Here is a 27,769-nt window from a genome sequence, read left to right on the forward strand (position 1 = left end):
AACTAATTAAGTAATAATGTTATTTAATACTGAAGAACAACAGAAAAATAAGAGGGATCAAAAATTCATTAAATGGTAGAACTTCAGGTAATTAAGGCTAAAGGAGTGTTTTGTAGTTCACTTTTTAAATTGTAAATGTAAACTTACTTTAAGTTGGTATTATTATTATTATTAAAATATTACATTTTTTAAAATAATTATATGTTTATACATCAATCCAACAGAGCAAGAGAAGATTAATGGATTCATATCTGTGAGGGACACTGGTTTTATGACTGTTAAATAGATAAAACAGATCCGGCCTGTGTGTTAAATATCTAACTATTATTTATGATATGCTATTAAAAAAAAACCCTTAGCATTACCTTAAAAGCGTTGCTCTGTCAAAGCTGTTTTGAAATCTATAATTATATTTAAGGAATTATTTTTAAGCAATTATTTCAACTAAGCAAACACTTGCACACAAAGTTTTAGCACTGTACTATCAGGGGGAAAAAATTCAAAACAAGAAAATCGCACTTTCCTCAGCCTTGTCTTAATTTAATACAGTAAGAGATTACAAGTTCCTAATTTAATTTGAAGTCCTGTTATGAAGTATGTACGTCATTTTCATTTAATCTGATAACATCTACCAATAACAATCAATTATTTTCAAGTTAAGGAATTTTGTGTTAAAATCAAAACAAGAAAATTACTGCTATGCAGTGTGTATTTCGAAAAGAATAGTATAGGTGTGGTGGGGCGTGGTCTGCGGTGCCGTGCAGGGAGGGCGGACGCACCTGCACGGCATCCTTAATCACGCCCGCCTAGTTAAAAACACGGGGACTGAGGGGTTTGGGGGTGTTGTGGTGTGGTGAGATGTAAATAAAGATGACTCTGAACGTTGCTCCGTGGTCCCGCCGTGTCTTATTCACGCCACATTGGTGCCGAAACCCAGGAGGCAGCACGGCGGGTCCATATCGGAGCCAGGGAATGGAGGAGCTGGCCCAGAGGGTGGCCGAAATGGCGGCCGCCCAGCGGGAGCAGGCGGCGGAGGTGCGTCGCCAGCAGGAAGAGCTGCAGGACCAGTCCGAGCGGCACCTGGAAAGGATTGGGGAGCTGGCGGCGCTGCTCTGGGCCTGGGCGCCACCCCCACAGGTGTGTCCCGAGGACAGTGAAGCGGTGGAGGAGCCGCGTGAGGCACCTCAGCAGCCGGAGGTGGCAGACGAGGCGCGCGGGGATCTGCGCCTGCCGGAGGAGGGGGAACAGCCAGGTGAAGGGCTGCTCCTGCCGGGAGTGGTGGATGAGCCGCTCCAACCGGAGGCGGCAGACGAGGTGCGCGAGGGTCTGCGCCGGTTGGAGAAAGAGGAGCTGCACGAGGGGCTGCTCGAGCCGGGAGTGGCGGCGGAGGGAGCAGTAGTGACGGAGGAGTCGCGCTATGGGCTGCTCCAGCAGGGAGCGACAGCGGTGACGGAGGGGCCGCACAAGGAGCTGGAGGTCCCAGTGCCAGGGGAGCTTGCTCGAGTGGAACTGGCGAGCGAGGCGGGCGCCACGCTTGAGATCGCCGTGCTCGCCAGACCGGCCTCACCACCACCAGAGGCCTGTACACGCCACACCTCTGCCCAGCCACCTGTGGGCTCACGCTTGTGCCGGCCGCGCCGGGTGCACCTGTCACGTGTCCGACTTCCGAACCAGCTTTGCCTGCGCCGCTGGATTCGCGGGCGGCCGCCTGAACTCGCACCTCCCCGTCGCTTGGCCGGGGCCTGGGGGTGCCAGCTGTCCGGGCAGATTCCCTCTCCCACTGGCGGTGGGGGAGTAGGTTCGGCCGGATGGCTCCCCGGCCTCAATCGGGCGATGGGGGTATGTGGTGGGGCGTGGTCTGCGGTGCCGTGCAGGGAGGGCGGACGCACCTGCACGGCATCCTTAATCACGCCCGCCTAGTTAAAAACACGGGGACTGAGGGGTTTGGGGGTGTTGTGGTGTGGTGAGATGTAAATAAAGATGACTCTGAACGTTGCTCCGTGGTCCCGCCGTGTCTTATTCACGCCACAATAGGATACCAGTGGTCTGTGGTGTTATGGACTGAATACTGTGATATTTCCTATGTAAATTAAGAGAGAGAGAGAGAGAGAGAGAGAGAGATCTTATAGAGCATAGGCATCTACTTCTCAAGCATGTGGCTGAGCAGCTGTGGGATGAAAGTCTTGTCAAAATAAATCTGAAAGAACTTGGAAAAAAATGTAAATGATCATTTCTGATGTTGGTCTTTTCTGTGGAGCCTTTCCCACCCTAGGACTTTAGAAAATGCTGGAATTTCTTTCCGTTTAGGAAATGAGTACTGTTGATTTACGTAGTCCATGTTTGTCTTATAATGTCATGAAGCAACACACAGTGATTTGAGGTTAGTGGTTGTCTTCTGGTTTTTCTGGATTGCTGTTTCAAAGACAGTTGACATCTGGAAGGTCAAAGAGGGTGTCATCCTCAGTCATCCTCTGGCAGAGCATGTGTTCCAAATCAATCCTCCATGTGATGCTCGCAATGCTGAGTCAGAGATGGCTGTGTTGTTTCAAAGAGTTCAGAGTTACATGTTCTGCTTCCAATTGGGAAATTATAAGGATGATTTTGTAATGTCCTTAGAACTGTTTTCGCAGTCAAGTACTTTCCATATAGATACTAATTATAAAATATGGGCTTAAGTTACGTGAAATAAACTATCGTTTGCAATTACACAATTCACACTTTTAAGCACCAACTCTAGCATTTCGCCATAAAGCATAAAACATGGACATACTTTCTCAGTCAGAAAAATGAAGCCAATCCGAAAGTACCTTGTCTCTTTGCTGGTGATGTTATGGGGTCAGTCTCTTGTTTGGGGTCATACTAAATAAATAGTTCAGTTTGTTTTGTAAATCTTTTCAAAATGATGGATTGATTGTGGTATGAAACACTCGTTGGCCAACAATTTGTCAGCACAAGTTGTTAGCCAATGACCTGTGGCATCATGGTTGGAGCTGACATGCCTTGTTTTTTTTGCACCTAAGTTTGCAAAGGGCAGGAAAATCTCATCTCAAAGCTTCAAAATTAACATTCTGTGCCACCAACATGTTGTTTTTTATAATCCCACAAGTGACCAGACCTGTCAGTCTAAGCAGCCACAATTCTAATAGTAATAATCAAATACTGCAAAAGGGTGATTTAAAAATAAATAAATAAAAGTCACCAGCTTTACTATTGTTTGGAAGGATGATACCATTTGTTAAATTTTGTTTAGCTGAGCGTCCTTACCTAGAGCAAAAAGTTTAGATAGACCAAAAGGGTTGTATATTAATTGAAGCCCCATGCATACACAATATATTATTAGCATTATTATTATTGTTATAGGGAGGAATGACCAGGTGATGGAGAACAGCCGTGTGGGCTAGCTTTCCCTGACACCACACCCTGAACCCATTGCTCCACCCCTCCCCTGTAGCTGAGCCACAAACCACACCCAGCCACATTAATAATAATAATAATAATAATAATAATAATAATAATGCTTACAAGACAAAATGAAAAGAGAACAATTAAGAAAAAACAGTGAGACAGAGTCAAAGTTAAATATCAGAGGAGCTTCTATCCCCAAGCCATCATTCAGTAATGGCAGAGCTGAATGAAATGAGCAAGTGAATAAGGAGATTTGCTCTTTCATTTGAACCTTCACACACAGCTGGTCTAGCTGTCCAGTACAAACTGAGAACATGCTGCGGAGATAAAACAAGTGTAGCTTGTTTCACATTTGTTTTTCCTATATTAAATGTAATTACTAAAGACATGGTTTATACAATTTAACATATAAATAAGCTTACGGCCATACCACCCTGAGCACGCCTGACCTCGTCTGATCTCGGAAGCTAAGCAGGGCTGGGCTTGGTTAGTACTTGGATGGGAGACTGCCTGGGAATACCTGGTGCTGTAAGCCTCTCCTCCTTGAATCGCTACCTTATTGTGGTGGAGGGGTTTGTGTGTCCCAGGGATCCCAGGGGCTATGTTGTCTGGGGGCTTTTGCCCCCTGGTAGGGTCTCCCATGGCAAACTGGCCCTGGGTGAGGGACCAGACAAAGAGCGATTCATAAGACCCTTATGAAAAGGACACAGAGGGAACAGTTTACCCTGCCCGGGATAGGGTTACCGGGGCCCCGCCCTGGAGCCAGGCCCGGGGAGGGTGCCCGAGAGCGAGCGTCTGGTGGCCGGGCCTTAGTCCATGGGGCCCGGCCGGACACAGCCCGAAGAGGAGACATGGGCCCATCCTCCCGCAGGAGGCGCCATAGGGGTGGGGTGCATTGTGTGCTGGGTGGCGGCCAGGAGCGGAGGCCCTGGCGGACTGACCCCCGCCTGCCAAGACTGGCAATAGGGACATGGAATGTCACCTCTCTGGTGGGGAAGGAGCCTGAGTTAGTGCGTGAGGTTGAGAGGTACCGGCTAGATATAGTCGGGCTCACCTCTACGCATGGCTTGGGCTCTGGAACCAGTCTCCTGGAGAGGGGCTGGACTCTGTCTCAGTCTGGAGTTGCCCCTGGTGAGAGGCGGCGGGCTGGGGTGGGTATTCTAATATCCCCTCGGCTTGCTGCCGGTACGTTGGGGTTTTTCCCGGTGGACGAGAGGGTTTGTTCCCTGTGCCTTAGGGTCGGGGAACGGGTCCTGACTGTCATCTGCGCTTATGCGCCGAGTGGCAGTTCAGAGTACCCAGCCTTCTTAGAGTCCATGGGGGGGGGGGGTGCTGGAGGGTGCTCCACCTGGAGACTCTGTTGTCCTGCTGGGTGACTTCAATGCTCACGTGGGTAACGACAGCGAGACCTGGAGGGGCGTGATTGGGAGGAACGGCCTCCCTGATCTGAACCCGAGCGGTGCTTTGTTATTGGACTTCTGTGCTAATCACAGTTTGGCCATAACGAACACCCTGTTCGAACATAAGAGTGTCCATAAGTGCACATGGCACCAGGACGCTCTAGGCCGTAGGTCGATGATCGATTTTGTAATCGTATCAGCAGACCTGCGACCATATGTTCTGGACACTCGGGTAAAGAGAGGGGCTGAGCTGTCAACTGATCACCACCTGGTGGTGAGTTGGATCAGGTGGCGGGGGAGGACGCTGGACAGACTTGGTGCACCTAAACGCGTAGTGAGGGTGTGCTGGGAACGTCTAGCAGAGGCCCCAGTCCGCGAGATCTTCAACGCACACCTCCGGCAGAGCTTCAACAGCATTCCGAGGGAGACTGGGGGACATTGAGTCCGAATGGACCATGTTCAGCGTCTCCATTGCCGAAGCTGCTGCATTGAGCTGTGGCCGCAAGGTGGTTGGTGCCTGCCGTGGTGGTAATCCCCGAACCAAATGGTGGACACCAGAGGTGAAGGGAGCCACCAGGCTGAAGAAGGAGTCCTATCGGGCTTGGTTAGCCTGTGGGACTCCGGAGGCAGCCGACAGGTATCGACAGGCCAAGCAGAATGCGGCTCGGGCAGTGGCTGAAGCAAAAACTCGGGTGTGGGAGGAGTTCAGAGAGGCCATGGAAAAAGACTTTCGGACTGCCTCGAAGAGATTCTGGCAAACCGTCAGACGTCTCAGGAGGGGAAAGCGGTGCTCTACCTGCACTGTGTATAGTGCTGGCAGAGCGCTGCTGACGTCGACTGAGAAAATTGTCAGGCGGTGGAAGGAATACTTCGAGGACCTCCTCAATCTGACACGTCTTCCGAGGAGGAAGCAGAGTCTGGGGATGAGGGGAATGACCCGCCAATTTCGAGGTCACTGAGGCAGTTAAACAACTCCTTGGTGGCAGAGCCCCTGGTGTTGATGAGGTCCGCCCCAAGTTCCTGAAGGCTCTGGACGTTGTAGGGCTGTCCTGGTTGACACGCCTCTGCAATGTTGCGTGGAGATCAGGGGCAGTACCTGTGGACTGGCAGACCGGGGTGGTGGTCCCCATCTTTAAGAAGGGGGACCGGAGGGTGTGTTCCAACTACAGGGGGATCACACTCCTCAGCCTTCCTGGGAAAGTCTATGCCAGGGTGCTGGAAAGGAGAGTTCGTCCGTTAGTCGAACCTCGGATACAGGAGGAACAATGCGGTTTTCGTCCTGGTCGCGGAACACTGGACCAGCTCTTTATCCTCTCCAGGATACTTGAGGGTGCATGGCAGTTTGCCCAACCAGTCTACATGTGTTTTGTGGACTTGGAGAAGGCATTCGACCGTGTCCCTCGGGGTGTCCTGTGGGAGGTGTTGCGGGAGTATGGGGTGTCTGGCCCATTGCTACCGACCATTCGATCCCTATACAACCGTTGCAAGAGCTTGGTTCGCATTGCCGGCAATAAGTCGGACTCGTTCCCGGTAGGTGATGGGCTCCGCCAGGGCTGCCCTTTGTCTCCGGTTCTGTTCATAATTTTTATGGACAGGATTTCTAGGCGCAGCCAAGTGGCGGAGGGCTTTCGGTTTGGTGGCCTCAGAATCTCATCTCTGATTTTTGCAGATGATGTGGTTCTGTTGGCTTCATCGGGTGGGGGCCTCCAGCTCGCACTGGAATGGTTCGCAGCCGAGTGTGAAGCAGCGGGAATGAGGATCAGCACCTCCAAATCTGAGGCCATGGTTCTCAGCCGGAAAAGGGTGGAGTGCCCACTCCGGGTCGGGGATGAGTTCCGTCGTGGTGAAGAGGGAGCTGAGTGTAAAAGCGAAGCTCTCAATTTACCGGTCGATCTACGTCCCTACCCTCACCTATGGCCACGAGCTGTGGGTAGTGACTGAAAGAACGAGATCGCGGATACAAGCGGCAGAAATGAGCTTCCTCCAAAGGGTGGCTGGCCTCTCCCTTAGAGATAGGGTGAGAAGTTCGGCCATCCGGGAGGGGCTCAGAGTAGAGCAGCTGCTGCTCCACATCGAAAGGAGCCAGCTGAGGTGGTTCGGGCATCTGACAAGGATGCCCCCTGGGCACCTCCTGGGTGAGGTGTTCCAGGCATGTCCCACCGGGAGGAGGCCCCGGGGCAGACCCAGGACACGCTGGAGAGATTATATCTCTCGGCTGGCCTGGGAACGCCTTGGTATTCCCCCGGATAAGGTGGAGGAGGTGGCTGGGGAGAGGGAGGTCTGGGCCTCTTTGCTTAGGCTGCTGCCCCCGCGACCCGGCCCCGGATAAAGCGGATGAAGATGGATGGATGGATGGAACATATAAATAAATACAGCAATTTACAGGATTCTTGTACAAGCCAGCACATGTGTTTAGATGACATCTAATCAGGTTATTAAGTGTCACCAGGCACTTCTTTCTGTGCTTCTCGTCCACAGGAAATGCATCATGAATGAACTGAAGTACATTATTGCCATTTTTATTATTTATATTACACTGGTTACATGTCAAATTTGCTCTGGACACGGTTTACTTTTATTTTTGTCTCACCAAAAGACAAGAATGTGATGATAAAAAAGCAATGTCCATAACTAAGCTCCTTAAAATTTATAGACCACTCCACCATTTCCTTCCCATCATATGAACTGTTATCAGATGATTATAGCGCATTAGGAGGTAGACCAAATTTTAAAAGGAGGCCAGGCTTGATAACAAATACTGAATCATCAATAGTGGGAGGTGAAGCTTACTTGTCACACTGTAGGCATGACTATGTTTACTGCGGCTGTTGAGCAGGGGAGAATGTGCTGGCGGGTGCACAGGTGGAACAGCGGAGTCCAGGTAAGTGAGATCAGAAGCAGGTGAGCAAGTGTTTGGCAGTGGCTCAATTCTTCTGGAGGGTGAAATGTAACTCTCAGGAATACTGGAGACCAACAAGGAAACTTAGATTTGTCAATCTAAGAAATGCATTATCTGAAGTCACTAGGAACAGGTCACGTTACCACAATAGCAGAGACAATGATCTAGCAAAGAACTGTTGCCACAGCTGATTCTGAAATATGGTGGCTCGATGAGAGAACCCAGAAGTCTGACAGAAATCAGAAATCTTGGAGAGGGAGAAAAAAACAAACCCCAGCATGTCCAAATCCTAACAAACATAAGAATAACAAATGATATTAGGAAAGAAACAAAACTGGAACATAAATCATTCTCGAAAACGAAAAGGCAGTGTCTAGACAAAGTGGAAAGAATCCCAAGAGTAGTGAGTCTGTAAGGAAGATATAAAATGTGAGGTATTAGCTGTTCTCATTCTGCACTTTGTTGTAAGGAGTTGGATCATCTTGAAGAAAGGATTATACCCAATTTGCAGATGAAATATAATTTGTAGAGTGCAGGAGAATTAAACATATTCAAAGAGCTGTGGATGGAATAGTTTAAATCTCTTCTTCTCTGCTAGGATTGCCATGTTGAAATGTAAACCTTAGGGCAGGGCTCTAGACTAACTTTTTGCCATGGGCGTACCGGTACGCCTAACTTTAAAAAGTTTGGCGTACCGGCACAAAAGTTAGGCGCACACAAATTTTATAATAATTTATATAATATAATGTGTTTTTCTGGATACACTGTGCTTTTTCAGCATTCAAAGATTGATGACACCGTGTCAGAGCACTGGCTATGAATTTCAGAAGGATCAGGCCTTAACATAACAGAAAAGTTAGCAATAGTTCTTTTCCTATTACAGCTACATCCACTTCTGTCGTGCCTAGGCTGCTCACTAGGGCTGTGTATCATCACTGATTTCTATAATCCATTCGATTCCGGTTTTCAAAGTCCCGATTCGATTCAACTTAGCCTCAGACAGTCAGAAATATTATAATTCTGATCATTTATCAGTACTGACTTCATCAGAATTGTGAACATCACGGCAGATGCCTTTGTGCGAAAGTAACTGAGAATAAAACACAGAAAAACATGAAGGAGATTTTCCTGGTCTGGCTTTTTATAGCAGATAACCTTAAAAATATTCTACAATGTTCTGCATATAAAGTTCAAATTTCTTCAGTATTGAACAACAGAAAAAATAGGCTTTCTTGTCCGAGGTCATTCAAGTGAAAAAAAGAAAAGAAAAAGACAGCAGCCGACAGCGCTGTAAACAACGGTAGACTGGTGGGTAATAAGCGAATGAATAATACAGAAAACGGAGATTGGAGACGGGAAACTGTTCTTGAAGTACAGAGAGAGATAGAGAGAGAGCTAGCTGTGCATGGAGTGTGATTTTAATAGTCGTGGAAGCAAAACAGCAAAACAGTTGGTCGCACAGGTGCAACCAAATATTTTTTTTTAGTCGCACCACTGAAAAATTTGGTCGCACTCTACAGCCCTGCCTTAGGGGCACTTTGGACAGAGTCGGTACTTCCACATCTGGTTTTCTTTCTACATGGTCAGAAAAGGGAGTTGGTTGTTTTTTTAGGCGAGATCACTCACAATACTAATTCACTTCAAAGCCTAAATGGAGAATATTAACTTTTTGAATTAGTTTATTGTCATTATACAGTTTTAATCATTCTCACAGGTTAGTCTAGCCCCAAAATGAATAGCTCTTTGGAGGCTATTGTTAAAGCCACTGAAGTAAATGTCTTAGTGATTTACCAAGTGCTCAGATCATTTAGTGGAGTGCTGTTGTTAATGTGTGTAGCCAGTGACTGTACTTAATGGTTAGTGTTACTCTCTGAGTATGCAATTCTGGCATTTATATATTTTCACTTAAACTTAATTTTATTTTATTTTTAATGGGGACCAGTGTACCACTATAACTCTGTATCAAGATGGTACCTTATACATTGTTGCAGAAAGACTTGCAGTGTTAAGCCTTTATTATACACTGTTGCAGACACAGATATGGACACCAAAAGACGTGACCACTAAGTAGTCATTTCTATTATATCTCACACAAACAGAACATGTATTATGAAGGCATTATAGAATATGTGAAAACAGCCTTCAGACTTGATCACTTTCCTGAGTTTATGGGCTCAGTCACTCATTTTGGATCATAATGAGTAAAAAACGGAGTCTGATTGACCCTAGATTATCCAAGCCACATTGGCTAATGACTTGATTGACAAGCCAGTATGCATGTGGGTTTCACTATCAGACCCACTATCAGATCACACCTGACTTTAAAACACTAAGATGGTAATATCAAAGCCTCATAATGTTACTTCACAAAGCAGCTGTCGTAGCTACATCCATTGTCTAGATCAGAATCCACCCTTTAAAGTAAAACTTAAATAAACTAAAAGACGAACCGAGACTGAACTCTTACAAACAATGTGGCAGAGAGGCGAACACAGGAGGCACATGAAAAAGAAAAGCTCTTGGCAAAGCAACATAGGACAACAATAGAAATCATGGATCAATATTCAACAACCCAAAGGAAGAAGATTTAAGTTATAACATGTAGCGAGTTAATCTGACAGTAGAAAATACACACTGTGATGCTACATTAAACGTTTGATGTACAAATTTGGTTTAAATCAGGTGGGGAGTGCAAATAGCCAGCACATTGCAATATGAGTCATGAATTAGAGATTTAGAAACAATGCACTGTGTTACATTGTTACAGAAGCCCAGAACATAAGGCAGGGGCTCCTAAATGAATAAATAAAGGATTTGTAATCATTAGAGTGACAATTTGGCCGTCAAGGTTAAAACAGGACATGTAAAGCACACCAAAACCATTTTCTGTTTCTTTCAGCTGTCCATTGGCAGAGAGATTTGGCAGCTGAAATTTTAAACTTTGTTTTGTTACCCCCCCCCCCAAAAAAAGTTTTCCTCTAAAACTTCAGCTTAGGCTTGGTGTACAGTTTAAATTTGCTATATACTATTCATAAAATCTATATTAATACTACAGCAGTTAGCCTAAAGGGAGAAAAATCTACATGATCTGGTTCCTGATGTCTGTCTGCATAGCTTGATGTTTGGGCTATTCCTGCTTCTCTGTTCTGTCACTTCCACCTTTGCACAATCCTCTCATTCTCAATTTTCTTATAGCCAGTTATTACACTATTCAAACCGTTTTCTGTGGAACTCTCAGTTTTACATCTCTTCCTGGAGGTACAGAGCCTTACTCAAAGTCTCTGTGAGCCATCTGTTAAGTGTAATCATAACCACCAGTATTTAGACTCTGGAGCCCTGTCCTATTTCTTACCTTGATACACTTACACCATGCTGCTCAGTTGCTTCAGACTGTAAACAGCCAAAATACTTCTATTGCATAAACTCTTGTACAATCACTAATGTTCCTTACTTTCACAGAGTTCTCCAAATAATTCTTTTTTTTTTTTAATTTTCCAGAAAATTTGAGTAGCTAAATCTAAAATACATTCATATGTCTTAGTAATAGTAGTATCCCCGATTGTCAGATTGACATTATTCATTGACATTTTAGTAAATTCATTATTAAATTATTAACAGTCAAAATAATCTGATTGTGTTAATATTGACACAAGGAAGCTACTGTTGGTTTACTGATGCGGAAAACTGTGGGTTTGCCAAGTGTAAAAATTATGAATTATAGTAGCTAAATTGTTTTTCATGCAATGAACCGCTATTGCAAATGAAAATGCTAGTGAAAACTGTTGGGAAATATAGGTACTTTCTTTACACATTAAATCTATGCAAACTCATTACATGAAGGTTTTATGCCTTAATCTGCATCACAATGCAATGATAATAAAGGGCAGATATTGTGGTACATGTATCAAAGGTCCCTTTTTTGTAATATCAGTAGTACTGTCACAGCAGCAGCAATGTACATGCTTTTTGTTGAACCATGAAACACTGGACAGTTATAGCAGGGGGTAGTTGTAGCCAGATAGGAATAATCTCGAGATATTGTAAAGACAGTGTAAGGGGTATACAGGAAATATGTTTTAACTGACACTAAGTTAGTGTAATTTTCCTTCAGCTGTCGTCAGAAATGATGAAACCTTCGTCAGGCTAATCCAGACAGTTATTGTTTACTTGTATATGCTTTTTGAATTCTCATTGATCTTTTTTACCCTTATGTTTTGAGCCATAAGTGCCCATGAGAGCTTAAAGTGCATATTTATCAGTTAATTGTAGCAAACTTGGTTAGTAGGCTGTATCTATGAACTGTAAAACTGCAAAACACATAGTTCCACATCTGCTAATTAGTAACAGACTAAATAAAAGTTAGAAATTCACTCATAAAAATTGTAGGACAACCTTCTTGGATGGCCGATGCCAAATAGTAGGCCTTAATAATCACCACATACTTTCCTTAGAAATGCTCCAAAAGGCACAGACAGCCCAAACATAGTCAAGTGGTCAAGTTGAGTGACTTGAATTAGCAGAGGTGAAGCCTATCAGCTTCCCGCTGCAGCTTACTTTAGCCCTGGAGGGTGCCGCTTTACAAAAATCCCAATCCACAAATCTAAGAAAACACAGCAACAAAATTAAAATCTTTACCTCACCACCTTACTGTGTGTGTGTGTGTGTGTGTGTGTGTGTGTGTGTGTGTGTGTGTGTGTGTGTGTGTGTGTTTAACTAATCTCTGCAAATGTTCAACAAAATATTACGCTAAGGCTGTGGGTAACTTGTTAATCATGTGCACATCTCTTAGGATCTGTCTTTGTTTGTTTTGTTTTGTTTTATTATGTCAGCCCTGTATGAATGCATTATTATGATGAAGAAAAATCACATTGTTTGACAATGAAAAAAACTGTGACACAAACCTAGAAACCAGAGACTTTGTTTGCCTTGTTGCCATAGGGCCTATTATGCTGAAATGTGCAAAGGTGTGCATCAATAAGATGTTCATGCATGGTGAGCATAATGATGCTCTTTACATCAATCTGTCACACAGACCATTGATCCTACTAGAATTATGGAGTCTCTGATGGAAGTAATTACTGACAGCATGAAAAAACAAAGGTCTTTCTGCTATGGATACTTTCTGCTAATAGAACACAAATCGCAACTAATAATACTGAGTAAGAAGAACCAGCCATTCATCTGTTGTGTCATCCTGTAATGCTTTTATTGCTACATATGAAGGGTTCCATCCTGCCTATGGAGTGCAGTTACACACGCCAAGTTGAATAAAAGCACTGCATTCATTAGTACCAACCAGTCCTTAGTCTCTTTGTGGCAGTTCATTACTTGGAGGGTCATTAACGAATTTAGATTAACAACATGCTGTTTTCTTTCAAAATAGCATATGCTTAGTCTAAGTTAATGTGTTCATGGACAATAGTTGTGATGCAGAAGCCGGTGGGTGTGGTGGGGGTTATGGGGGTCCGATGTTTGCTTCATCACTGCTTTGGCAGCCAATCTTCCAGCACTAGCCAAGAGCTGTGTTTTATTATGAATGAGTGGCGGGGTGTCTTTTTGCATAGCTCTTTTAATTGACACAGGAGCAAGGAGCTTTGATGTATGAGACGTGGTGGTGGAGAGACTGAATCCTCATTACTGCTCTCTTTTAAACTCTGCCACCGTCTCCATGCCTCCCTCGCTTGGAGCAATGCAGACTGCAGGGAGAGCTCATCAGGCAAGTGAGGGGAACAGCAGAGACAGAGTGTGGGTAGAGAGGAGGGCTGAGGACGACACCAAATGAAATGCCTTTTCACTTTCCCATAGTGGGGAAATCCTGAATCCTGTAGTACCTGCAGAATCTCAATGTTCTAATGAAGGAACTTCTAAAACAAAGCTACAGGAGTAACAACAGGACATACAATATTTTACTGTATGGAATGGCACAAACGTGACACATAGGAACATTCATGTTACATACATTTTTTTTGTATGAGTATGCCTCATGATTCAATAGCTTACAGAGCCAACTTTAGCAGCAGTAACTTGAAGTCAAAGGAGTTTGCAAAGAAAAGCGTCTGGACTTCTTTAAGTTGCTTGAAGACGTTTCACCTCTTATCCGAGAAGTAACCTAGTTACTCCCACTAGGTTCTCATCCGAGAACCTAGTGGGAGTAACCCCCCACAGAGGGACAAAAGGACCCCCTGATGATCCTCTAATCGCCTGAGCCAAGGTGTGAAACTGGGTGTGGGTCCCAATCAGCCAGAGTTTCGGGTGTGTTCATTGTGAAACCTGGCCCCACCTTATCATGCGAATTCCTGAGGTCAGATGGCCCAGGATGTGAGTGGGCGTTAAGGCGTCTGGGAAGGGATCTCAAAACTGGATTATAGATGGCAGAGAGTTGGTGTCGTAAACCCCCGCCTCTGTTCAAAGATGGTCGCTCACAGTGGACATAGATGGCTTCTTTCACTCCTCTTTCAAACCATCTGTCCTCTCTGTCCAAAATGTGAACATTGGCATCCTCGAAAGAGTGTCCTTTATCCTTAAGATGCAGATGGACTGCTGAGTCTTGTCCTGTGGAGGTGGCTCTTCTGTGTTGTGCCATGCGCTTGTGAAGTGGCTGTTTGGTCTCTCCAATGTAGAGATCTGGGCATTCCTCGCTGCACTGTACAGCATACACCACATTGTTAAGTCTGTGTTTTGGCGTTTTGTCTTTCGGGTGAACCAGTTTTTGTCTGAGCGTGTTGCTGGGTCTGAAATACACTGGGATGTCGTGCTTGGAGAAAACTCTCCTGAGTTTTTCTGATACACCGGCTACATAGGGGATGACAATGTTGTTGCATCTGTCCTTCTTATCCTCCCTCGCTGGTGTCTGGTCTTCTTTTCTGTGCCTCTTTGCTGACTTTAAGAACGCCCATTTAGGATAGCCGCACGTTTTGAGTGCTTCCTTTACATGTGTGTGTTCCTTCTTTTTCCCTTCAGGCTTAGAGGGAACATGTGTAAAAGCCTTCGTTGTATTTGAAATATGTAGTGGTGAGGCAGAGGTCTAACAGTGTGCAAATCTGATCGGGTGTGAAGTTGGTCCTGTCCTCCAAGGAGCTGTCTTCTTGTAGTCGTTTTCTGACAGTCTCCAGAAAACGGAGGCCGTGGAGACTGTCAGAAAACAGCTCCTTGGAGGATTGGGTGTGACCAACTTCACACCTTGAAATGCACCGTGTAGAACGAAAGACCATCGTACCTATCATAAGTTTACCAGTCTCACAAATCGTCTTCATAAATACACATTAGTTAACCGTTTATTAATAGGACCTTTGAGCTCAACGGTAATTAATTAGCAGTGGAAATAATTTCTGGTACGCGTTACAGAAATGTAGCAGTGACAATAATACTGTATGCTGTAATGGTACTGGGCAATTAGTGATACAAAAAACCTGTTTTATCCTGTGAATAAAAGTATATGTTTTTGTCAATGTACCATAATAACAGAAGCGAAACGCAATATTGTGTCAGGACAATTCACTATTTATGCACAATAAACAAAGGAGCGACAATTTCTGTTCAGCGCCAGACTTGCTTGTAACCTATATCACCAATTATGTTATGAAAATGATGTGTTAACTACAACAGCAGACTGACCTTTGTGGAAATGCTTGGAGCAGACTAACCTGTGAGCTGGAGTGTTCTGGGACGTTATATTTGGTCTTTGAATGGCTGCAATCCAGGCCATCCGTCGCCTCTTTGTTACTTCGGAAACATGGCTCGAACAATTTCTCTTCAACGACGTAATCCGATAACAACCGATTTCTCTACCTGTCGGCTTCCCGTGGCTGTCATGTGACCGGCTATTGCAGTTAATAATACAACAGCTTCTTGACATTTTTGTGTTTCTTTTTATCGCTGTGTGACTGATTTCAATTAAAAGCCTAGTACCTCTTGCCACGAGTTCCCAGAATCCTTTGTGGTTCTACCCCTGAATGACATTTTCAATCTCTATATAATATGCATGTTAAATTTTATATTTGGGGTGAAATATCAAGTCTTTTCAAGTAAACCGGTTCAAGTCCAATTCAAGTCCCAGGTCATTGGTGTAAAAGTCCAAGTCAAGTCACAAGTCTTACAACATTTTTTCAAGTCAAGTCTAAAGTCATAAAATTAATGACTCGAGTCTGACTCGAGTCCAAGTCATGTGACTCGAGTCCACACCTCTGCGGACCAGTACCTCCTCTTTGACTCCCATCACCCTTTGGAACACAAACTTGGAGTAATTAGGACCCTACACCACCGGGCAGAACATGTTCCCTCTAAGCCTGAAGGGAAAAAGAAGGAACACACACATGTAAAGGAAGCACTCAAAACGTGCGGCTATCCTAAATGGGCGTTCTTAAAGTCAGCAAAGAGGCACAGAAAAGAAGACCAGACACCAGCGAGGGAGGATAAGAAGGACAGACGCAACAACATTGTCATCCCCTATGTAGCCGGTGTATCAGAAAAACTCAGGAGAGTTTTCTCCAAGCACGACATCCCAGTGTATTTCAGACCCAGCAACACGCTCAGACAAAAACTGGTTCACCCGAAAGACAAAACGCCAAAACACAGACTTAACAATGTGGTGTACAGTGCAGCGAGGAATGCCCAGATCTCTACATTGGAGAGACCAAACAGCCACTTCACAAGCGCATGGCACAACACAGAAGAGCCACCTCCACAGGACAAGACTCAGCAGTCCATCTGCATCTTAAGGATAAAGGACACTCTTTCGAGGATGCCAATGTTCACATTTTGGACAGAGAGGACAGATGGTTTGAAAGAGGAGTGAAAGAAGCCATCTATGTCCACTGTGAGCGACCATCTTTGAACAGAGGCGGGGGTTTACGACACCAACTCTCTGCCATCTATAATCCAGTTTTGAGATCCCTTCCCAGACGCCTTAACGCCCACTCACATCCTGGGCCATCTGACCTCAGGAATTCGCATGATAAGGTGGGGCCAGGTTTCACAATGAACACACCCGAAACTCTGGCTGATTGGGACCCACGCCCAGTTTCACACCTTGGCTCAGGCGATTAGAGGATCATCAGGGGGTCCTTTTGTCCCTCTGTGGGGGGTTTCTCCCACTAGGTTTATATCTGGGACTCTCCACCATTTGACCTTAGAACTGAAGAAGTTTCTCGGATGAGAGGTGAAACGTCTTCAAGCAACTTAAAGAAGTCCAGACGCTTTTCTTTGCAAGCTCCTTTGACTACGATGACCTGGATGACTGAGAACCTTCACAGACAGTAACTTGAAGTCATTTCTCTATGACTTTATGACCCCATCACATCATTTTTGGCGAATTTTGGCCCATTCTTCTTCAAAATGTTGCTTCATTGAGCATTTGTTTATACATAGTTGTATCTGGAGTTGACAGGTGCGCCGGTGTGTCCAAAGCAAATGACTCTTTTAAGATGATGTAACAGCAAGATGCAGCCTGTTTCACTGGGTCTCCATTTCTGTAAAGAAATTTAAATAATTGTACAAAAAACATCCGAGGTATTGGCTGCATTGTTATATAAATAGTTGTATGTAACTTTGTTGTGTTCAAAATTTGTGCATAAATTTAAAAAAATTAAAATATATATTTGCATTTCAAGTTTTGAAAATGATTTGTTAGACATGTTGGTTGGTTCGTCAGAGTAAAAGAAAAAAAAATCTAACCTTTTCATATTTTTATGGTTTTTGTGTGATTTCAGGTTAATTGTATTAACAAAGTATATCAAAATGTAAAAAACTAACTGTAAATTCTAGCCAAGTTTTAGCTGTCGGGTAGACAACCTCACACCCCATTATAGAATCATTTTCATACAGAGTTCACGGTTGATGACTTAAATGTGTCCAGGTCCTGTGGCTGCAAAACAAACCCAAAATTACATCTCCTCAACCAACATGTTTGCTAGTTTCTATGAGATGTTTGTGCAGATATGCTGTGTTTGGTTTTCACCAAATATGGCACTCTGCATAATGGTCAAACATGTCCACTTTGGTCTTGTCTTACCAACAAGCCGTACTTGATTAATCTTTTTCTAATTGTCCTCTCGTGAACTTAAATATTTAACATACTAACTGAGACCCGTAGAGTTTGAGCTGAAGCCACATTAGCAACTTTTATAAAGGTCATCACACTTGCTGTTGAGCAGTTACTCATGTGCGTTTAATTATCAGCACCTGGCTGCTGTTTTACACTCCTAACTCCTCTTGGAGCAATAACGGTGTGCTTAGTGTTTCCACGCACTGGTTCTGTACGTTGTGTTGTCTTCTGCTAAATAAATAATGACAGAGTGAAATGTGTCATGCTTTATTGTTCAGCTGAGATTGCATTTATCTCATTTTAAGACCTGGTAAGTATCACATTACTCTTTAAGATGCCCTGAAAAACAAAACCTTCACTGTAACACTCTAGGTTAGTCAAAGACTAATGTTCTCATGTTTAAAAAAATTGAATAATATGTGTAAAGTGAAATCATGAAGGCGTCCCAACTTAGATAAGCAGAAGAGAACGAATGGCTGGATGGGTTTAGGAATTATAGGCTTTTTATAAATGTTTATACTTATACATTTTCAGAGGCTCAAAATTATTGGAACACACACATGATTTGAAATATCATATTAAAAGATAAAATCGTTTTTAATAATTGGATAAAAATCCAAATTCAGTGACTGACTACATGAAACCTAGAACACATGGACATTACTAAATGCTGCATTTCCTCCTGTGAGATGTCTATCAAACCTTTATTTTCCCTTAAGTTGCTGCTTGTTTGTGGGTCTCTCTGCATTCAATTTTATATTTAATAACTACTTTTAATAAAAGCATGCTGGGCTAGGCTGAAGGAGGACTGACATTGCCATTGAAGAGTATGCTGTTATTTTGCTGTAGGGAATTTGCACCTTGTTGCAAACCTGTTTTTACATTCAGGATGGTGTCTCTTGATTTTACACTTTGAAAGTGAAACACCTGCCTCCTCAAGAACATTCTTGATTTACCTTTTGACCCTACTGGGAACATTTGCAGTGTTGTGGTGACCAGAGACTATGGATAGTGAATGACATTTGGCAGCTACAGGTGACACAAATTGGTGATAAAGTTTTCTCAACTTCCTGGCAAACAGCTTAAGCGATTACCAATGTCAGCATGGATTGAGATATTACTTGGTAGTAAATACGTTTTTGCCAAGGGCTACCAAGGCAACCAGGGCCCGGAAAGTCAACAAACAACCAGCTTTCAGTTTCAAACTAATGAAGATCAAGTGAATTACTTCCAGTTGTGAATGCAACTGTATGACTCGCAGGCTTTTTCTTTACTATGTAAATACATCTATCATCATGCACTTTTTTGATGCTGTTGGCATTTATTCTTTTTAAGAACACATCAGTTTTTGAGTTGACCAATCCAAATGTTTTCTCTTTCATGGATTTATGGTTCATGTTTTTCCTAATCTAATGATGGCTCCTCTCACTTGCACAGGCATCTCTTTTGAACTCGTATTTAAAATTACTAATGATGATGATGATGATGATGATGATGATGATGATGATAATAATAATAATAATAATAATAATAATAATAATACATTTTATTTGAGGGCGCCTTTCTAAAACCCAAGGTCACCTTACAAAGAGAAAACAACATCAATAAAACAGTAGATTAAAATAGATTCTAATAAATTAAAATACAGAAACCAGCAAAATACAACTACAAACAACAAATTTAAAAAAACAAACAAAAAAACCCCCACGATTTGACAGCAAGTTTTAAAGCGAGTAAGCCAGGTTAAACAAGTAGGTTTTGAGTTGTGACTTAAGTAAGGGAAGAGAATCCATTTCTTAAGGCTGAAGGAAGTGAGTTCCAGAGCCGAGGAGCAGAGCGACTGAAAGCTTACCATAGTGGTAAGGCAAGCAGAAGGAACAACAAGATGAGTGGCAGATGAAGATCTGAGAGAGCGGGAAACTGTGGTGATACGAAGCAGATCACAGAGATAAGGAGGGGCAAGGTTATGAATACACTTAAACATGAGAACTAAGATTTTATCTTAGTTTATCCTGGCTTTTATGGGCAACCAGTGAGGCTGTTGAAGAATTGGGGTAATATGGTCTCTTAAGAGAGTACGAGTTATGACCCGAGCTGCAGAATTCTGAAGAAGTTGAAGTTTATGGAGGGACTTATTAGGGAGACCAAATAACATACTTGCCAACCTTGAGACCTCAGAATTAGGGAGACATTCAAAAGGGCTGTTGGGGGGGAGTGGTATACATATACGTATATACACAATAAACTTGAATTTTGCAATGTTTACTTATCGGGTAAATAGGTTAAATGTCACCGTTATTATTGTCCGGCTGGAAACAGCAGAGGTGTCCAAATTCACAGGCTGTGTCCACCTGAGGACCCAGCCTTCGTGGTCTAAGTGGGCCGGGTCCTCCGAAGGCCGAGTAGGCCGGAAGTGAGCGACTGTGAAATTGGACGGTCTAGCCTTCAGAATTATGTCATGAGCTCTCTTGGTGGAGTGAAACTCTGCTGTCTGCTCCTTGCGATCTAAAGTATAACCTGACGCTGGCGTAAATTCTCAACCATCTTGGACTTCTGTTTAATCAGTTCTCTGTTTGACGTTTACTCAGCTGTGTGAAAACCCTGGAGCAACCCTCCTGAGGGATTAATAAAGTTTTATTTAATCTAATTTAATCTAATAACTTTAATCTCAGCCAAACTGATTTAGTCATGAACACATAAAACAATAACATGTTTAAGTTATTTAAGTGACTTATATATCATGTTTAACCTGAGTAGCGAAAGACCGCGGGGGTTTGAAAACGATGTGCCGGGAGTTTGCTGTTCTCCCCGGCTCAGATATTTGAAGTTTACACAGCTACATTCTCGCCTGAAAATTTGTTAAAAGTTTATTTTGTGACCCACAAAGAGTAATAAGAGTAATATTAAAACTAAGTAGCTGCACCAGTAGTAGCCATTGTTGGAAACTGGAATTGCCTGAGCCAATCTGGGATATGGTTTTTCAATTTTGTTGTCCGAGTGGAAAATCGGGAGAAATTCGGGAGAATGGTGGCTCCAGGAGATTTTCGGGAGGGGCACTGAAATTGTTCGTAGAGATTATGGTCGTTGAGGTATGAGTGAAGCTGGAAGGCAAAAACTTTCTCAAGGATTTTCGAAATAAAGGCGAGGTTTGATATAGGGTGGAGATTATCAAAGTTATTGGGATCTGAACCAGGCTTTTTGAGAATTGGAGCGACAGAAGCAGTTTTCAGGGGTGGAGGAATAATTCCAGTGTTAAGGGAAGCGTGGATAATACTATGAGAGGAGCCAATGAGGGAAGACAAGCTTTAACTAATACAGTGGGAAGAGGGTCGAGCTGACAAGTGGATGATTTTGATTTTTGAATAAGATTTAATACATCAGCTATGGAGGGAAGAGTAAAACTTGAAAATAACTGGGAGGAAGACAGTGAGGAAAACAAAGTCTACTTCACAGTTTGTTTTCGCTGCTCTTGCGGCGACCAGCAGGTTGTCTCTGTCTGTCAGTGTCAGTGTTTTAACTTATTTAATTTCATTCTTGAGTTATGTTTTTATTTTTTTGAGCATGAGGAAATCCTACAGCATCCGCTTGTGCTTTGTGGAACTTCTTTTAACGAAGATGGGGTTTTTATTTCGCATGTTTTTATTGGCAATCCTGACTGTTGTTTGGAGTCATTGCTACTGACAAACAGTTACATACTCACGGGAGTTTCTTCTGGATCTTCGGTGGAAAGGCCCGTCTCTGGACTCTTTTCACCCTCCAGTGTTTTCCAGCTCTGGATTATCTGGTAACCACAGGGGCACTCTTGTTTTTAACAGAGTCAAAGCAAGGAAGCGGGGTAAGAAGGGAGGCCTACGTCAGCAATTGAGGAAGAAAATACGATACACTTTACTCCTCACTGAGGAGTAAATTGGATGAACTGCATTTGAATGTCGCACATTTACGGGACTACAGAGATACATGTCTAATGGCATTCACAGGGATTCTGACCTTGATTCTTCTCTGGAATTAAAGGGTTTCGGGTTTCCCATACATCTGGATCGAGACCCCGGAGCCACCCAGAAATCTCAAGGAGGAGGGGTGTGTTTGTATATAAATCAGAAATGGTGTAAAAACGTTACTGTTCGTAAACAAGTGTGTCTGCCTGACATTGAGTTCCTCTCTGTGTCTTTGAGGCCGTTTTATCTGCCGAGGGAATTCCCACAGATTAACGTCACCGTCGTTTACATCCATTCTAAAGCGAATCCTAAGAATGCGACTGGCACCATCTCCAACGTCATCCACTCACTACAATCTCTCTCCTGAGGCCCCTAATATTGTTCTTGGGGACTTTAATCGCTGCGATGTGAAGAAAACACTGAGCAGTTTTTATCAGTATGTGAACTGTCCCACGCGCTTCAATAAGACTCTGGATCTATGTTACAGTTCCATAAAAGGTGCGACCAGAGTGGTCGGTGTTTACAGAATCATGTAGAGACATTAATGAACTCACTGACGTTGTCTGCAGCTATATCTCCTTTTGCAGAGACATGATTATCCCTTCAAAGGTTTTGCATTTTTCCCTAATAACAAACCATGGTCTTCAAAAGCCCTTATGAGGCTGATTCATGAAAGGAAAAAAGCTTTTATTGAAGGGAATATCTTGAAAGTAAGAGAAATTAGGAAGGAGATCAGATCAGAAATTAAAAAAGCCAAAATAAAATACAAGGGTAAGGTAGAGGCGGAGATGGGTAGCAATAACTTAAGGGTTGCCTGGGCAGGTATGAAACACATGACTGGTCACTGTTACAGTGACTGTAATAAGATAAGTCTCCCTGGTTTTAGTTCAGACTCTCAGTTAGCCAATGAGCTGAATAGATTTTATTTGAGATTCATTGATAATTATAATTTTAGGAATACACTTGATTTCTTAATAGAGAGCACCAGAGCCCCCCTCCCCCCGCTTTGTTCTTTGATGAAAGAAGGGTGGAAAATCTTTTTAAAATGAGTAAGACTAATAAAAGTCCAGGTCCTTAAGTATATGTGACCAGGTTCTTGGAACATGCACTGAGCAATTATGCAGTATTTTTTTATTACATCTTTCTTTTATCACTTCAGCAGCAGAAGGTTCCAGAGGTATGGGAAAAATCAATTATTTCTCCAGTTGCTAAGACCACAAAACCTACATCATTAAATGATTTTAGGCCTCCTAAAGTCCTTTGAAAAACTTGTCAGGAAGGAGATCCTGCAGCAAGTAGAAAATCTTATAGACCCACTACAATTTGCATACAGGCCTCGTAGAGGTGTTGATGATGCAGTGGTCACTCTGTTGAATTTCCTTTATTGCCATCTCGATGGTGCTAAAGCTCATACTCGGCTTTTAATTATCGATTTTTCTTCAGCTTTTAATACTATCCAGCCACATCTTTTAGTTGATAAACTTCTTAACCAGTTTAAACTTGATTTAAACTGGTTGGTTGGATTTTAGACTTTTTAACTGACAGATCTCAGTGTGTGAACCGCTGTTTTTCCAAACAACTGAACTCTTCTACTGGCTCACCACAAGGTTGTTGTCTCTCTCCTCTACTGTATATTTTGTACACTAAAGACTGTCGCAGTACACAGGCCAACAGGCATTTCATTAAATATGCAGATGACACAGTCATTGTAAGCCTCCTTCATGGTGAAGAGGATTCCCATGGGCCTGTTGTGGATGAGTTTGTTTCGTGGTGTGATCAGTCCTTCTTAATGATCAACACCTTGAAAACCAAGGACATGGTTATTGACTTCAGGAAGACATCCCCACATCCTGCGCTAACAGTGGTAAATGGTGCAGCGATTGAACTGGTGGACAGTTATAAGTATTTGTGGGCTGTTCTTGATACGGCTCTGTCCTTTTAGTCACATCTTGCTTCTACAGTGAAAAAGGTTCAACAAAGACTGTACATTTTAAGGAGTTGAGAGGTTTTAATGTTTCATCTGAAATGATGACTCGTTTTTTATAAAGGTTTTATTGAATCTGTTTTAACCTTCTGTATCATTGCCTGGTATGGTAATATGTCCTTGAATAATAAGACCAGATTTAGCAACCTGGTTAAAGTGTCTGGTCAGATTTCAGGTCCAGCTTGTGAAATTTTCTAACAGGCAGGTGCTGAGGAAGGCAACCTCTGTCTTGTTGTGTTCAGATCATCCTCTCTTTAATGATTTTCAACTGCTTCCTTCAGGTCGTCGTTGTAAAGTGCCTGCAGTGAAGACATAGATTGTCTTTTCTACCTACTGCTATTATCATGGTTAATAACACTAAACCATAAGTGTTGTTGCCATTGCACATTGCACTTTCTTTAATGATAAAATTTAGGTTGTTTTCTCAGGGCTTATATTGTTTTTTGTGTGTATGTGATGTGTTTGTTTGTTTTTTATATTTCTGTATGGACATACTGCAAATCAATTTCCCGTTAGGGACAATAAAGTTACTATTGACCACTGACATTGACCATTGACAGTTAGATGCTCCTACCGAGTTAAGTTGGCGGATATCAGCGATTTTATCAGTGAAAAAAGATATAAGAGAGTTGCAAAAGTCAGCAGAGTTCATATGAGAGGAGAATGAGTCCGGAGGTTTTGTAATTTTACTAAACAATGAAAAGAGACCTGGAGTTACCTTCACTAGAACTGATTAAACCAGAATAGTATGCAGATTTGGCTGAAGCAATGCAATCCTTATGCAACAAGATATGATTGTTATACATTTCTTGTATCGTAAGTCCGGTTTTCTTGAACAGACGTTCCAGTTGGCGTCCTTTAGCTTTGAGATGGCGCAGGTTAAGAGTAAACCATGGTGCTGAACGGGAAAATGAGACAGTTCGGTGTTTAAGTGGAGCAAATGTGTTAAGAAGATTATGGAGGTTGACATTATAGTGAGAAACAAGTTCATCTGGGGATCAGGAGCTGTGAATAAATGGAAGGTCATAAATGGCAGATGAAAGATCAGCAGGGTTAATATTACTAATTAAAGTGAAATAAAAATTCAACAATCTGATCAACTTTATATGTTATATCTACTTATGTCTGCTCATAGATCAGGTCTTCCCTGCCCATGAAACTGCTTATTAGTCAATGGTCTAATAATTTTTGAGCACTTGAACACAGCTCGAAAATCTGTCATTTCTAATCTGTAACCTGTAATTCTTAAGCTTTTAATGCAAAGTTTTGGAATTAATGCTAAAAATCTGCACTTCAGTCACATTGCAATTGTTTGACTTGAAGCATTTGATGGTGTGCAGAGGCAGAACTACAAGAACTGTGTCTTTGTCCAGCAAGTATATTTTTGTTTTGATGATGGTCTGACCATATGTAATATTTCTGTTTACTCACCTGTGCTGTGAAAGTATTAGTGCTGCTAACTGAGACTCTATAATGTTTGGTAATTACTGTCTTTCCTTGTTAGGCTGTCCAACAGTTTGGGACAACCTTCAGTGCTGGTATCATGCTGAGGTGGGACAGGTGGTCAATATCTCGTGCGCCTCTGGCATCTGGCAGCTGTTGCCTAATAACCAAGGTAAGTCCATTTCACCTCAAATTGAATGATTACTTTTCTTTGGTTTAATTGGCTAATTTAAATAATTGCTACTGTACCAAAATTTGACATTTTGAGGATGCTTGGCTGTGTTTTTTTAATGCTCTAAAAACAATGTTCTTATGTTAGGGATCCTAACTTATATAAACTGCAAGGAACTGCAGCAGAACCATCAGCGTTGGTTGAGGCAGGGCAACAAAGTGATTAATAATGCTGCCAACAGTCATGGCGATCTTTTTATCCTCCTGCTTCTGTCTGTATAGTGTTTTCCTCCTTGATGTTATCTGTGTGTGTGTGTGTGTGTGTGTGTGTGTGTGTGTGTGTGTGTGTGTGTGTGTGTGTGTGTGAGCCAACTCAACAAAAGAATGTTGTTGTTTTTTTTAGATGCCACTAAAAGGAAGATTTGAACCTAAAAACCATTTGCATTTGTCCATTTTCACTTCAGAGCTCAGCAACTGACTGTGGTATATTTAGAGATCTTTGAGCACCAATGTTTTGTTTTCACTGAGTGGTTTACAAAAACTACATTTTTCTAGACTGCACACTGTAGAGACTAGTGCTGTCCTGACTGTTTACACGACCCTCACCTTTTCCAGAACTCTGACTCATCCAGCTGGCTGGTTTAAAGAAAACATAATAGACTCTCTCCAGTCTCTCATAACAACAAATCACTGACAGATAGATACAGACACAACTAAGAATAAAAAAAAAAACCATGCATTTCTGGATATCTGAAAGATAAACAATGACAAAGAAGATATCAGTATTTAGACATGAGATGTAAAAATAAGCCACTGAAACAAAATGTAATGTCTTTACTAAATGTCTTTTACAACCCTTGCCTAGACCTAGACACAACATAGGTGTGACTCCCCACTCCTGCTACTCCCAAGAAAATGGGACTGGACTCTCACACACATCACATCACCACACGCACTCTGGTTTTTCTTCATGCACACTTCCTATAATTAATATCTCTTTCTGCTATTTGCACATTTTTTACTGTAAATTTCTAAGTTAAATCTGTAAATTTTGTATAACCTATAAATTGCAAATACTGTAAAACCACTGTCATTTAATGGTCGGGCATTGCATTACACAGCTACAAGCATTTCACCTCATGTCATACTGTGTATGGTTGTGTGTGTGACAAATAAAATTTGAGTTTGAATTTGAAGCAACACACACTCAAAGCTGGTAAACAGCTGGCTCTTTACTGGGTACAGAGGAGAAAAGGGGAGTGGTGAGGTGAGTTGGAGGTTAAGAGGCCATCCGATAATCCCTGGAACTTCTCCAGTCTCCACCTGTCTCAACAGCTACCGCACACCACACACACACCTAGGAGGGAAACCTGCACACACCCACACACACTCTTATGGCAGGAACCATGGAAACAGACATGGGACATGATCATGGATCGTAACAATGTATAAACTTGCAGTTTACTTTGAAAACAGTGTAAATTAGATAAGCAACTTTTCTAATGCACTCCCAGAAGCTTCTCCACATTGCTGTAAAATTCTTACAGAAGTGCAAAAGGAAGAAATCTTACAAGCAAGAGCAACTAAATTTGAATCACATTTTTTGTTATTTTACCTGTTTTCTTTTTTTCTTTTTTAGCAGAAGAATCTACTGTCTTCTGTGGAACCAGTTCCCAGTTTAGATTTAGGGGACAGAAATTTACAGGATTAGGTTTAAAATATGGTGACCCTGAACCCCCCGTAGTTACACTGCAACTGACCTAAACAACTGGGGATTTCCATGATGTACTGAGTGTGTCTTCTTCCCTCTCTGTGTTTATACACCACTTGGAATTTAATCATTATTAATAATCCTCTGGCTCTCTCCAATGTGTGTTGTCTCACTTCCTTCACCCACCAAGTGGTCACGGCAGATTCCTCCCTCCCTGAGACTGGTTCTGCTGAAGGTTTCTTCCTATTAAAAGGAGATTTTTCCTTTTCACTGTTACCAAGTGCTTGCTCACACGGGGTCGTCTGATTGCTGGAGCTTTCGCTCTGTTGTTGTAGGGTGTCCATACTATAAGAGTTGAGTTGTGCCTATATTGAATGTAATTAAAGGTATGAAACTTTCATATGAACTGATCAAATAGCTCTAAGATCACTGGCTGACTGAGTGCCTGCCCTTTTGTTGTGTCAGCTGTTTTGCTAAATTGTTGCTAAACAGAATAAGTAGTTGCAGCAGAGAACATGCACAGTAAGTGAGAGGCTGTGTGTAGAAAAGATTTACTTGACTAATTTCCAGTCTTGAATAAAACACTGCTTAAATGAAAAAAAGAAAAAGGAAAAAATGCAGAGTGAAAGTGTATACTTTGCGTGGAGGGATCAGGAGGCGGAGGTAGCTGCTGATGACCAAATAACTCAGTGTTAGTGGGTTCTCGGACCCCACTGGATTTCCTCCTCCACAGACAGTACCGATAAGTCCAGCTCTGTAACTGTGCAGGTGATCCAGGC

At 42.7% G+C, this 27,769-nt stretch overlaps 1 protein-coding gene and 1 non-coding gene across 2 annotated transcripts in view; both read left to right on the forward strand.

Moving 5' to 3' along the window:
* The window catches only part of ghrhrb (growth hormone releasing hormone receptor b), a 73,878-nt gene that overhangs the window by 17,909 nt on the left and 28,200 nt on the right, over nucleotides 1–27,769 (forward strand). The window contains exon 3 of the mRNA XM_085253026.1: nucleotides 25,170–25,280. Within this exon, the coding sequence (XP_085109152.1) occupies nucleotides 25,170–25,280 (111 nt within the window). The remainder of the gene's footprint in view (nucleotides 1–25,169; nucleotides 25,281–27,769) is intronic.
* LOC146555192 (5S ribosomal RNA) lies at nucleotides 3,822–3,940 on the forward strand. Its single transcript, XR_014889359.1, has one exon. It is a non-coding gene; the product is annotated as a 5S ribosomal RNA (ribosomal RNA).

Source organism: Mchenga conophoros, linkage group LG17, assembly GCF_057382185.1.
Source record: "Mchenga conophoros isolate Kocher_MC1m ecotype Shallow Benthic linkage group LG17, M_conophoros_male_GT1.1, whole genome shotgun sequence".
Classification (NCBI taxonomy): Eukaryota; Metazoa; Chordata; class Actinopteri; order Cichliformes; family Cichlidae; genus Mchenga; species Mchenga conophoros.